The 14,734-nt window shown below is 46.1% G+C and overlaps 1 protein-coding gene across 1 annotated transcript in view; it reads right to left on the reverse strand.

Annotated features, from left to right (window-relative positions):
• Nucleotides 1-1,762: 1,762 nt before the first annotated feature.
• LOC143290288 (uncharacterized) overlaps nucleotides 1,763-14,734 on the reverse strand; it is a 20,194-nt gene continuing 7,222 nt past the window's right edge. Inside the window, exons 2-7 of the mRNA XM_076599638.1 lie at nucleotides 11,321-11,618; nucleotides 8,723-8,857; nucleotides 8,148-8,265; nucleotides 7,191-7,270; nucleotides 3,941-4,149; nucleotides 1,763-1,904 (exon numbers count right to left, since the gene is read on the reverse strand). Coding sequence (XP_076455753.1) covers nucleotides 3,959-4,149; nucleotides 7,191-7,270; nucleotides 8,148-8,265; nucleotides 8,723-8,857; nucleotides 11,321-11,618 — 822 coding nt within the window. The 3' untranslated portion in view covers nucleotides 1,763-1,904; nucleotides 3,941-3,958. The remainder of the gene's footprint in view (nucleotides 1,905-3,940; nucleotides 4,150-7,190; nucleotides 7,271-8,147; nucleotides 8,266-8,722; nucleotides 8,858-11,320; nucleotides 11,619-14,734) is intronic.

A 14,734-nucleotide genomic window follows, 5' to 3' on the forward strand; every position in this document is an offset into this window, starting at 1 on the left:
GTAAAGGATCAAAGAATGATAGAGAGAAATGACTCTCTCCTTTTCACGATTAAGAGACGTAACTCTCCACATTTGACAACAAAGAGAAGTAACTCTCTATCTAACAATAAAGAAGTGACTCTCCTTTTAACAATAAAGAGAAGAAATTACTCTCTCCAGTTAACATTAAAGAGAAGTAACTATCTCTATTTGACATAAAAGAGAAGTACCTTTCTCCACAAAACAACGAAGAGAAAGAATGACTATCTCCATTTAATAAAGAGAAGTAACTCTCTCCATTTAGAAACAAAGAGAAGTAACTGTCTTCATTTGACAATAAAGAAGAGTAACTATCCCCATTTAACAACAGAGAGAAGATACACTCTCCCCACTTAACAAAGAGAAGTAACTAATAAGGAGAAGAAGCGACTCTCTGCATTTAACAATAAAGAGAAATAACTCTCTTCCTCCATTTAACAATAAAGAGAAGTAACTCTCTCCATTTACAATAGATATGAAACGTTTCTGAAAAAAATTATAAAAAAACAAAACCCCGAACGTGAATGCCTCTCCCTGTGGGAATCACGTGATGGTCACTGGGGAATACCGTCCTGATGTGCCCTCATTTCGCGTCAGGTGATTGATAAGATCGTGGTGGAAAACACAACAGCTGGTGTGTCTCCTTCGACTTTTATTTCAGCCATAAACAGGCCTCCCAGTTAGTTTGCTTTTTTTACACAAGGCTTGCTGCTTGTCAAAAAAGCCTAGTATCATTTTGCTGACCCCGTGAGGAATGTTTGCGTGAAGGATGGGAAAACTGGACGGACAAACCATTTTCATACAACAGACAGACCTCAAGGAATCTGGTGAACAGTTCTGTGCGGCGCCCCAGTGACTCTTTACAAAGTTGAAAGAGGAGGAAAAGAAGAATTAACAATTATATGATTAATTTCTAAACCTTCACAAAATCTCTAAAGACTCCTGTATAACGTAATGCTAACGTCAGTTGGTGTCGGGGCCTCTAGGGTAATCTAGAGCCAGATAATGCAATGAAGATTTCTGAATGATGGAATGGTGTAACATGAACTTGGCGTCTTAATCTCATCGTTGTTAGTTCGGATCAGGCTTTGGCCTGACTGAAACAACGGGGAATTGTTGGTTGCTTTGTTTGGCTGTTTTTTTGTGTGTTTTTTTACAGTGTTTGATTTGATTTTTTTTTCGCTCCAGCTGCTTGTTTCTCGCGTGCTCCAAGTTTCAGGCGGCATTTACCGTAGGTTGAGCGACAAACAATATGACCAAAAAAAAAAAAAAATATATATATATATATATATATACCGTTGGCTTTGTCTCCATTGCACCTGCTCTTCTGGCACCAGTACCCCCTCTCCCACCCTCCTTCCCCGCACGTGTTCCTTCCCCCCATACCCCCCCTACTCCCCGCATCCCTGTCGTCACACACTACCACTACCACACGCTGTATCTTCACCGCAGTGTACTCCATCGTTCATCTTTCTGTCCCATGTCCCCGAGGACCTGTTAGCTGTCGCGTCTCCTCTGGGTAACCCGCCAAAGCAGACTGCGCCCTGCCCCTCTTACCGAGACTCTCCAGGAATGTTGTCTGGATGCTGCTTTTGTTAGTGTTCAGAAGCTACTGCACACTGTATGCTGCGTCACACACACGCGCGTGTGCACACTTACAGAGACACTTAAACACTGACACATAAACACAGACAGACAGACAGGCACACACACACACACACACACACAGAGTAAGACAAAACACTTTTTTTTAACGATTACAAAAACTTTTATTTCACACGTTCACAAAACAGGCGGGGACAATGGGAGAAAGTCGGGGTCGGAGCTGGGTACCAACATCAACAGGGGTTTCTCCAAACCAACACAACACAAAGCATTCTCCACATCTGAAACAAACCAACACAACACAAATCATTCTCCACATCTGAAACAAACCAACACAACAGAAATCATTCTCCACATCTGAAACAAACCACCACAACAACATAAATCATTCTCCTTATCTGAAACAAACCAACACAAATCATTCTCCACATCTGAAACAAACCAACACAACACAAATCATTCTCCACATCTGAAACAAACCAACAACATAAATCATTCTCCACATCTGAAACAAACCAACACAACACAAATCATTCTCCTCATCTGAAACAAACACAACACAAATCATTCTCCACACCTGAAACAAACCAACACAACACAAATTCTCCACATCTGAAACAAACCAACACAACACAAATCATTCTCCTCACCTTATACAAACCATCACAACACAAATCATTCTCCTCATCAAACAAATCAACACAACACAAATCATTCTCCACATCTGAAACAAACCAACACAACAGAAATCATTCTCCACATCTGAAACAAACCACCACAACAACATAAATCATTCTCCTTATCTGAAACAAACCAACATAACACAAATCATTCTCCTCATCTGAAACAAACCAACACAACACAAATCATTCTCCTCATCTGAAACAAACCAACACAACAACACAAATCATTCTCCGGCAGACATCTGAAACGACAAAAAATACCCACCGCAACACAAATGATTCTCCTCATCTGAAACACCTACCTCCTTTAACTTACTAACAGTGCAGAAACTCCTGGTTACTGACGTATCACCAAAATCTCTCTTGTAACTAACACTGGAGAGACTCCATGTTAAATGTATCACCCAAATACCTCTCGTAACCAACAGAGAAAGACTCCAGGCTACTGATATATCACCCACATACTTCCTGTACCTCCTGCTGACACTAGAGAGACTCCATGTTACTGACGTAACACCCACTTGCCTTCTGCACCTCGCTAACACTGGAGAGACTCCATGTAACCGATTCATCTCCCACCTACCGCCTGCAATTAACAGTACAAAAACCTCAGGTTAATGATGCATCACTCATTAATCTCTTCTTACCAAAACAGCAGAGACTCCATATATCTGATATATCACCCACCTTCCACCTTAACTCACTAATAGTGCAGAAACTCCAGGTTACTGATGTATCACCCAAATACCTCTCGTAACCATCAGAAGAGAGACTCCAGGGTGCTGATATATCACTCACCTACCCCCTGTAACTCACATAACAGTGTACAGACTCCAGGTTACTGGTATATCACCCACATAATTATTATCTCCTGTTAATTCACTAACAGCGCAGAAACTCCAGGTTACTGGTGTATCACCTATCTCTTGTAACACGGTGGGGAGACTCCATATTACTGATCACATCACTCACCTACCTCCCGTAACTCAATAACAGTGCAGAAACTTTAGGTTATTGGTATATCACCCATCTCATATAACTAACAGTGCATAGACTTCATGTTACTGACGTAACACCCACTACCTCATGCACTTCGCTAACACTGAAGAGACATGTTACTGATTAATCTCCCACCTACCTCATGCAGCTAACAGTGCAGAAACACCAAGTTACTAATACATGTACCACCCAAATGTCTCTCGTAACCAACAGAAGAGAGACTATAGGGTACTGATATACCACACACCTACCTCCTGTGACTCACATAACAGTACAGAAACTCCAGGTTACTGATGTATAACCCAAATATCTCGTGTAATTAACAGTGGACAGACTCCATGTTACTGATATTATATCACCCATCTACCTCCTGTAACTCACAAACACTGCATAAACTCCAGGTTACTGATGCATCACCCATTAATTTCTTGTAACAGTGGAGAGACTCCATGTTACTGATATATCACCCACCCACCTCCTGCACCTCGCTAACACTGGATAGACTCCATGTCACTGACGCATCATCCACCTAACTGCTGTAACCAACAGAATGCACCTGACCTGTAATCTCCGATCGGATTGTATTGTATCGTACTGTGGACAGACTCCATGTTACCGACGTAACACCCACCTACCTCCTGTGCACCTCCTGGCTAACAGTGGAGAGACTCCAGCTGGCTGATCTGCACGGTCGGGGAGCCCTCCTTCTGGTTGCCCTGCTGGTCCACGCAGTAGCACACGGACCCCATGCAGGCGTGGGTGCGGTAGTTGCCGCTGGTCGTGCAGTAAAACAGCTTGCCGATCAGACCAGTCTGCATGTAGGCGTATTGGTCACGGGCACAGTCTGCAAGTTGGGTAGTGGAAGGGGAGATTAGAAGAGGAGGAGGTGAGGGGTGGGAGTGGGTGGGACAGAAAGGGATTAGCATCAGTTTCAGTGTGTTTCAGAAAACGTAGCAGTGCCACCACAACGGGCAACACCTGTTTCACTGTCAAGAGGACGTTTCAGTTCAGTTTGGGAAAGCAAAACAATGCCACTAAAACATACAGGCAGTGGAAAAGCATCACAAGTTTCTGACTGTCATGTCAAGGGGAGACATACAGGTACACGTGGAAAAGCACCACAAGTTTCTGAGTGTCAAGGGGGAGACATACAGGCACACGTGAAAAAGCACCACAAGTTTCTGACTGTCAAGGGGAAGACATACAGGCACACGTGGAAAAGCACCACAAGTTTCTGACTGTCAAGGGGAAGACATACAGGCACACAGTGGAAAAGTACAAGTTTCTGACTGTCAAGGGGAAGACATACAGGCACACAGTGGAAAAGCACCACAAGTTTCTGACTGTCATGTCAAGGGGGAGACATACAGGCACACAGTGGAAAAGCACCTAAAGTTTCTGACCGTCATGTCAAGGGGCAGACATACAGGCACACAGTGGAAAAGCACCTAAAGTTTCTGTCATGTCAAGAGGGAGACATACAGACACACAGTGGAAAAGCACCACAAGTTTCTGAGTGTCAAGGGGTAGACATACAGGCACACAGTGGAAAAGTACAAGTTTCTGAGTGTCAAGGGGTAGACATACAGGCACACAGTGGAAAAGTACCACAAGTTTCTGACTGTCATGTGAAGGGGGAGACATACAGACACACAGTGGAAAAGCACCACAAGTTTCTGAGTGTCAAGGGGTAGACATACAGGCACACAGTGGAAAAGTACCACAAGTTTGTGACTGTCATGTGAAGGGGGAGACATACAGACACACAGTGGAAAAGCACCACAAGTTTCTGACTGTCAAGGGGTAGACATACAGGCACACAGTGGAAAAGTACCACAAGTTTCTGAGTATTTGTATTTGTATTTCTTTTTGTCACAACAGATTTCTCAGTGTGAAATTCGGGCTGCTCTCCCCAGGGAGAGCGCGTCGCCATACTACAGCGCCACCCATTTTTTTTGTATTTTTTCCTGACTGCAGTTTTATTTGTTTTTCCTATCGAAGTGGATTTTTCTACATAATTTTGCCAGGAACAACCCTTTTGTTGCCGTGGGTTCTTTTACGTGCGCTAAGTGCATGCTGCACACGGGACCTCGGTTTATCGTCTCATCCGAATGACTAGCGTCCAGACCACCACTCAAGGTCTAGTGGAGGGGGAGAAAATTTCGGGGGCTGTGCCGTGACTCGAACCAGCGCGCTCAGATTCTCTCGCTTCCTAGGCGGACGCGTTACCTCTAGGCCATCACTCCACATACAGTGTCAAGGGGGAGACATACATGCACACAGTGGAAAAGTACCACAAGTTTCTGACTGTCAAGGGGAAGACAAACAGGCACACAGTGGAAAAGCACCACAAGTTTCTGACTGTCATGTCAAGGGGAAGACATACAGGCACACAGTGGAAAAGCACCACAAGTTTCTGACTGTCAAGGAGGTGGTTTCAGTTGAGTTTGGGTTTCATAAAACATAAATGACACTGTAACATGGAGACAGTGGAAAAGCACTACCAGTTTCTGTCAAGGAGCTGTTTCAGAAAATGGAACAGTGAGACAGTGAAAATGCACTTGTCAGAAAACATAGCGATGACAATATAACAGACACACTGTGCAAAGGCAACATCAGTTTCGGTCAAGGGACTATTTCAGTTCAGTTTCAGAAAACAGAATAGTGCCACTAGCACAGACAGACAGACAGACAGACACACACACACACACACCACAGACAGAGAGACAGACAGACAGACAGAGACACACAGAGACAGAGAGAGAGAGAGAGAGAGAGAGAGAGGAATGGCCCCAAGTTTCTGATTGTCAATGGGGATATTTCTGTATCAGAAAGCAGAACAGTATTAATACACCAGACAGACAGTGGAATGGCGACATCAGTTTCGGACCGTAATGGGGATATTTCAGTTTCAGAAAACAAAACAACAAAGGGCTTCTAATAAGAAAAAAGTTAAAAGATTCGGGGGCGGCGGTGGGAGCGGAGGGTGGAGTTTCCTGTGGGATATTTTATCCCGATTCTAGGAGGCCCCGCCCCAGAAATCATGAAGAGGGTCACTCTAACGCTGATGTTCTAATCAAACCTGCATTGCTACACACATACAACAACAGGCAACGTCTTGTGGTCAATATAATCAAAGCTCAAACGGCCATGAACTCAACTCTTCTTTGTTGCAGTCGATACAAACTTAGCCTGAACCTCCGATACAGGATTTTCACTATTTAGTCTCTTCATATATAACTAAAAGAAATAAGAAACGAGAGGTGGGTCAAAGAATGAAGAGGCAGAGAGTTCAAGTCCGTTCAGTTTCTCAAGGAGGCGTCACTGCGTTCGGACAAATCCATATTATACGCTGTACAACATCTGCTAAACAGATGTCTGGCCAGAAGTGTAACCTGACGCGCTTAAGTCAGGCTGTGAGGGGAAAATGAAACAAGATAGAAAAAAAGAAAAAAGTATAATGATAATGATTATACATGAATAAAATTATAATAATAATAATAATCACTCACACACACACACACACACACACACACACACACACGCGCGTATCGCAGATCCCGTAACACACACATACGCAACAAATATGTAGAAACACACTATGTATCGCAGCTTCCACGACACACACAGACATATGCACACCCACATAATACAGGCACAGAGAGATAGGGACGGAGGGAGGGAGAGAGACACAGTGTATGAGAGAGGGAGTGGGAAGGAGACAAAACAAGACAAGACAATTCTTTATTTCGAGGATAATAGATTATCACTGGTGTGGTTTTTTTACAGCCTGTCCCCGCCCTGAGGGAGAGAGAGGCAGAGAGGGATGTGTTCTGATGGGAGAAATGGCACTGAATACAACAAAAAACGCGGGCATCGACTCACGGCAGTCCATGTCGGAAGAGTCGGCGATGTGGGAGTGGTAGCTCAAGATCTTCTCTCCGGTAGGTGCGGCACAATAGCACCTGATCACAAACACACACACATACAAAACACACACACACGGACAAACACACGCACTCACACACACACACACACACACACAATAAAACACTCTTAGGCGCGTGTAAGCCCGCGCGCACGCACGTGAACGTGAACACACATACACACACACGCACACACACACACACACGTGAACGTGAACACGCACGCACACACACACACACACACAAGATCAGATCTGTATAACTGCAGTGTTCCTTCCAATAATTTTGCAAAAAAGCATACTAGTATTGTATGTATTGTGCGTGCTTGAATACCAAATCACCTGGAATGTCTCCTGGTTACTATTGTCTACCCCTTTGTTCATATGGGTCTGATGGCCTGTAAAAACTGAATAAATACTTTTTGTATTTTGCATATATGTATGTATGTATTTTTATTTCTTTTTATCACAACAGATTTCTCTGTGTGAAAATCGGACTGCTCTCCCCAGGGACAGCGCGTCGCTCCACTACAGCGCCACCCATTTTTTTTTTTTTTTTTTTTTATAGTATTTTTTCCTGCGTGGAGTTTTATATGTTTTTCTTATCGACATGGATTTTTCTACAGAATTTTGCCAGGAACAACCCTTTTGTTGCCCTGGGTTCTTTTACGTGCGCTAAGTGCATGCTGCACACGGGACCTCGGTTGATAGTCTCATCCGAATGACTAGCGTCCAGACCACCACTCATGGTCCAGTGGAAGGGGAGAAAATATCGGCGGCTGAGCCGCGATTCGAACCAGCGCGCTCAGATTCTCTCGCTTCCTAGGCGGACGCGTTACCTCTAGGCCAACACTCCACTGTGTGTGTGTGTGTGTGTGTGTGTGTGTGTAAACCGTTGGCTGCACGTGCAAACTCACTGAGATCCGTGACACTGGCGGGCGGAGTAGGAGCCGTCGTCCTCACAGGCAGGGGTGAAGCGGCCCAACAGATGGGGCTGGTGCTGAACCTCCTGCAGGTGTTCGGCGCACGTGCGCACTGTCAGATATACCACGGACAGACATGGAGACATGGTAGAGAGGAGAGGGGGTAATGTCAGAGAGGAGGAGGAGAAGAAGAAGAACGTAGGAGTTGCAGCCTACGAACAAAGGGGGAGGAGGAGGAGGAGAACAACAACAACAAGGTGGTGGGGTGGGTGGGAGAAGAACAAGACAAGAAGAAGAAGAGGAGGAGGCGGAGGAGGAGGAGGAGAATAATAAGAACAAGAACAAGAAGAGGAGGGGAATGGAGAGAAGATGAAGAAGAGAGAGGAGGAGGAGGACAATAAGAACAAGGATAAGAAGAAGAACTGAGAAGAAGAAGAAGAAGAAGAAGAAGAAGAAGAAGAAGAAGAAGAAGAAGAAGAAGAACAACAACAACAACACCAACACCACCACCACCAACAACAACGACAAAAACACCACCAGCAAGAACAAACAACAACAAACCCACTGACCATGGGAGGCCCTGACAGCGTCGTGCAGGTTCTTGCAGGTGAAGGTGTGGGAGTCACAGACCAGCCCTGGGCCACACTGCACGTCGGCAGGCAGTCCCAGCAGGATCATGTTCATGAAGCAGTTGTCTCCCTCCTCTGACACACACACACACACACACACACACACACACATCACAACGCACACACGCGCACACACACAAGCGCGCACCCATGCACACGCACGCACACACATCACAACGCACACACATCACAACGCGCACGCGCACACACACACACACACACACACACACACACACATATATATATATATATATACCACCATCCCCAACGCTTCACATGCTGGGTTAGTGTAACGAGGTACACTACAATTTCAACACAACGCGCTACGGGCAACCACAACACCCCGGCCATCCCAACACGTCAGTTTCAGTTTCTCAAGGAGGCGTCACTGCGTTCGGACAATTCCATATACGCTCTACCACATTTGCCAGGCAGATGCCTGACCAGAAGCATAACCCAACGCGCTTAGTCGGGCCTTGTGCATGCATGTTTATTTGTGTACCTATCAGAGTGGATTTCTTCTAAAGAATTTTGTCAGTGGCCAACACTTTTGTTGCCATGGGTTCTTTTTCAGGGTGCCAAATTCGTGCTGCGCTCGGAGCTTCGGTTTATCGTCTCACCCGAATGACAAGACGCTCACTTTTATTTCCCATCTTGGGAGAGAAATGAAAAAGAGCGGGAATCGAATCTAGACCCTCGCGAACACTGTATTAGATGAGCGTCTTATCCATTCCGCCACCTTCCTTCAAAAAGTTCACCCAATAAGGGATTCGCCCCCCAACACTTCACATGCTGGGTTCAAGTACAACAAGGTATAGCAGAGTTACTTCACATCGCACTGATGGTAACACCACCACCCCATTCCAACATTTCACTTCAAGCAGAACAAGGGACAACAGAGTTTAATAGACAAAATATATATATACATATATATCCCTATCTAGGATTGTTTTAGTAAGGCCACTGGATTTCGTTACTGGACCATACCAGCGTAGCTTTCTTATAAGCTGCGGCGTTTATTGGGCAAGTGCAGTCTGACGGAGCCCATCCCTTTCCAGATCGGATTTTCTTGTCAGATGACTCCCCACAAGGGACAGGTCATACTGGGTTACATAGTTACCAACAGCAGAGGAAAACCTCTGGCCTGACATAACAAATCGACACAGACTTAACTGATGCTGGCACAAGTCGCAGCAGCCGCACCAAGCCACAGAGAGAATGACAGACACACAAACACGCAGATACACAAACACGCAAGCTGACGGATACACAAACACACCGACCGACAAAAAAACACACAAGAACTCACTGAACTGACGATGGCACTAGACGCAGCAGCGGCACTGTCTACAGAGGGAAAAACACAAACACACAAAGACACAAAGACTCACTCAACAGATGCTGGCACCAGTTGCAGCAACCGCACCAGCCACAGAACGAGTGGTAGACAAAGATACAAATCGACAGATACACAAACACACAGACAGATACACAAACACCGACCAACAAACACACAAAGACTCACTCAAATGATGCTGGCACGGGTCGCAGCAACCCTACCAGCCATAAAGAGAGTGGTAGACACACAAACACACAAGCAGACAGATACACAAACACACTGACTGACAAACACACAAGGACTCACTCACGCAGCGACCACGCCAGCCACAGAAAGAGTGGCAGACAGACACACAAACACACAAGCAGACAGATACATAGACTAACTCAGCTGATGTTTGCACCGGTCATAGAAGCCCTAAAACCCACAGGGGGAGAAAGAGACACACAAACACAAGCAGACAGGTATGCAAACACCGACCGACAAACCAAAACACAGACTCACTCAACAGACGCTGCCACTGGTCACAGCAACCGTACTGTCTACAGGGGGATAAACACACACACACACACACACACACACAGATGCACAAACACAGACTCACTCAACAAACGCTAGCACTGTTCATGACAGCAGCAATGGGGAGAGGGAGATACAGACACACAAACACACAAGCAGACAGATACACATGCACACCGACCCCCCCCCCCCCACACACACACACACACAAGGACTCACTCAAGTGATGATGACACTGGTTGTAGCAGCCGTACCGTCTACACAGAGAGTGGCAGACAGACACACAAACACACACAAGCAGACATATATACATGCACACCAACCGACAAACACACACACACAAGGACTCACTCAACAAATGCTGGCACTGGCCGCAGCAAACATACCATCTACAGAGAGAATGGTAGACAGACATACACAAGCAGACAGATACACAAACACCGACCAACAAACACAAGACTCACTCATCTGACGCTGTCACCGGTCACCGCAGCCGTCCTGTCGAAGAGGGAGAAAAACACACACACACACACACAGATACACAAACACAAGACTCACCCAACAAACACCGGCCCTGGTCACAGCAACCACACAAGCCACAGAGAAAGTGGTAGACAAAGATACAAACACACAAGCAGACTAATACACAAACACCGACCGACAAACACACAAAGACTCACTCAACTGACGCTGGCACCGGTCGCAGCAGCCGCACCAGCCGCCGTTCTTGACGATGGTCCCCTCGACGCAGTTCTCGGCCGTCACCTCCTGGCACTCCACGGTGTCACAGGAGTGCGGCAGGCACACCATGGCGCTGGCACACGCCACAGCCAGGGAAACGAGGATCAGACGAAGCATGGTTGTTCTTCCTTCACCGTTTCCAAAGGTTTCTGTGGTCTGGTACTGAAGGGTTGGAGGTCCAAGAGAGTTGCTGGCAAGAATGTCGCTTGAAGACTGGAGACCAGGGGTGGTTATAGCCTGTAAGCAGGTCAAGTGGAAGTCACGTCATTTTGGAAAAGAGGGGGAAGGAGTATGCTCATACAGAGGTGGGTTTTTTGTTGTTGTTTTGTGTGTGTGTGTGTGTGTGTGTGTGTGTGTGTGTGTGTGTGTGTGTGTGTGTGTGTGTGTGTGTGTGTGTGTGTGTGTGTGCGTGCGTGCGTGTGTGTGTGCGTTTGTGTGTTGTTTTTTTCATCCAGTCCTCAGGTCGCTGGACCAGCAGCTGCTGATCACTAATGTATCCCCTTCGCCCCCACCCCACCCCCTCCATCTCCGCTTCTTATCTCGCTCTGACGTGATAAAAAGAGTCAACGGTTGTTGTTTGTGTGTGTGTGTGTGTGTGTGTGTGTGTGTGTGTTGGAGGGGGGGGGGCGTGGGGAGGAGGAGGGGTTACCGTAAACATTAGAAAGGATGAGTGTGCAGTTCGAACATAATGCTTGCAGCTGCTGTGCTGCACTGCAATGTTGAGGTGAACACCCAACGTTTTGTTATTATATCACATGCATGGCAGGTGATTCTGTGTCTTTGAAATGAAATGTATGCCGATCTTTGTATTTGAAATGAAATGAATACCGTTCTTTGTGTTTGAAATTCAGTGTTTTTTTGTTGTTGTTTTTCAGTTTCTTAAGGCGGCGTCAATCCGTTCGAACAAATCCATATACGCTAAACCACATCTGCTAGGCAGATGCATGGCAGCAGCATAAACCCAAAGCGCTATAGTCAGGCCTTGCGTGCATGCATACATATTTGTTTTCCCATCAGAGTGGATTTCTCCAGCAGAATTTTACCAGAGGACAGCACTATTGTGGCTATGGGTTCTTTTTCAATGCGCCTAGTGCGTGCTGCACAAGGGACCTCAGTTTATCACGCGCACGCGCGCATACACACGCTCAGAAACAGGGGGTGATCGTATATGCACCGCAGTATCAAATTGTGATCGTTTTCTAATGAAACAGAAACTGTGGAGTAATTCAGAATGCTTACGTCTTGACCCCTGAAATTTCTAAGCAATTACTGTCCTCTTTTCAAATTATCAAGATCTTGGGAAAAGGCAGCTGGTCGTTGTGTTTTATTCAGACGCAAACAGATACTCTGGGGTTAAAAAAATATGTCCCATTTTTTTTCGTGCCTTTGTTAGATCGCAACTCCCCTACCCTCTCCTGCTTCAAGCCCCCATGCACAACTATAACTGGGCTGGTTCGCCTGCAGTCTCAGCGCCAGAAGACATCTCAGCGAGTTATCGATGTCTGGTCGCCACTGGGACACCCGACGAAGGCGACCCTACGCTGCTGCCGCGTGGCTTTTGTCAACGGTGTTCAGCGGTGTCAGTTCTGACTGAACGTGTTCAGGACACAAACTAAACTCCCTGCCCCTCCCTCCCCCATCATTACTATTGTTGAGATCGACGGCCACCACGTCCCTCAGCCTCTTGACTGACAACACAAAGGACGTTGACATGGTCTAATCATAGGTGTGGAAAGTATGAGTTAATTAACGCGTTTGTGTCTGTGATTGTACATGCGCGTGTGTTGTTTCGGTGTATATTTTTTCTCTGTCTTGTTTCTTTTTCTCTCTCTCTCTTTTGTAGTTTTTCTTCTCGTATTTTCTCTTGGAGCGTCACCCCCCCCCCCCCCCCCCTTTTTTTTTTCTTTGACAGAGGTCAGTGTTTTACTGAAGCGGCAACTTGGTGTGACAACATTGTGCAAGAATGTGTTGGGGGCTTGGGGTGGTCGGAGAAGGAGAGTGAGGGGGCGGGGGCCGGGGGGTGGGGGTGGGGGAGACGCTAGCAAATGAGTTTCTTGTTTGCGAATAGGGATGGGTGACAAGGGGAGGTTACAGGGGTGGGAGATCACGCGCGGGCTTGTGTTTTCTGTTTTCACGTGCTCAAAATGAATTTTTCTTCTTTTTTTCTTATGAGGACATAATAAAGTCTGAAGTTTGAAAAGATGGGGGGACATGGAAACAATGGTCAGTATGACTAACAACAGGGCACGCAAGGCCGCCAACTAGTTATGGGTTCACGCACGCACGGACGCACGCACGCACACACATACACGCGCGCGCGCGTGCAAAACACGCACGCACACGCACGCGCACACACACACACACGCACACGAACGCACACGCGAATGCATGCACTTGAACACACGTAATAATAAACGAAACGAAAGCGGAAGTGAGCCGAAAAGACACATGACATGGTGCACGGGTTGAGGAGCACACAAGAGAAGGAAAAACGTAACTGAAACGCGTATCTTGTATGTGAATGGGAGTTCTGTTTGGTTGTGTGTTTATTTTCTCTTAAAAAAACAACAACAAAAAACCGAATGAATGACCGCTGGTTGTTAAATTATTTCCTGCACTTCCTGATAGAAGACTGTACTCTTCGCCGGCTTCAGTTCATATCAAACAAAAAAATTCCGTTTTTAACCAGACCCGGAAAATACAGATACTTGCAGTGTCGGTCAAGAATTTTGTGCAACTCTCTGAAAAGCTCGTTAACGAAAGCGATGGCTCACAAACTGCATAGTCAAAGTCTTCTCAAAAGCTCGTTCACGAAAGTGATGGCTCACAAACTGCATAGAACGTCTTCTCAAAAGCTCGTTCACGAAAGTGATGGCTCACAAACTGCATAGTCAAAGTCTTCTCAAAAGCTCGTTCACGAAAGTGATGGCTCACAAACTGCATAGTCTAAGTCTTCTCAAAAGCTCGTTCACGAAAGCGATGGCTCACAAAGTGCAGAGTCTAAGTCTTCTCAAAAGCTCGTTCACGAAAGCGATGGCTCACAAACTGCATAGTCTAAGTCTTCCCTTTCGAGCCCCAATGTTATACTTCTGATGAGGTTCGTATCCACAGTCCCCCAGACGTCAGTCCGAGACAACCACTTGACCACGACGTTAGGTAGTCAACTAGAGTACACCTTTTTTTCTTTTATTTTTTTAATTAAACAGGCTAGGCGTATTTGCTTTGAAAATGACATGATCTATGTCGTTTCTTTTATCTGCGGTGTGTGTGTGTGTGTGGGTGTGTATATGTGTGCGTGCGTGCATGTGTTTGTAGGTCCGCGTGCGCACGTGCGAGCGGGCATGTACGCCAGT

Source organism: Babylonia areolata, chromosome 15 (assembly GCF_041734735.1).
Source record: "Babylonia areolata isolate BAREFJ2019XMU chromosome 15, ASM4173473v1, whole genome shotgun sequence".
Taxonomy (NCBI): domain Eukaryota; kingdom Metazoa; phylum Mollusca; class Gastropoda; order Neogastropoda; family Buccinidae; genus Babylonia; species Babylonia areolata.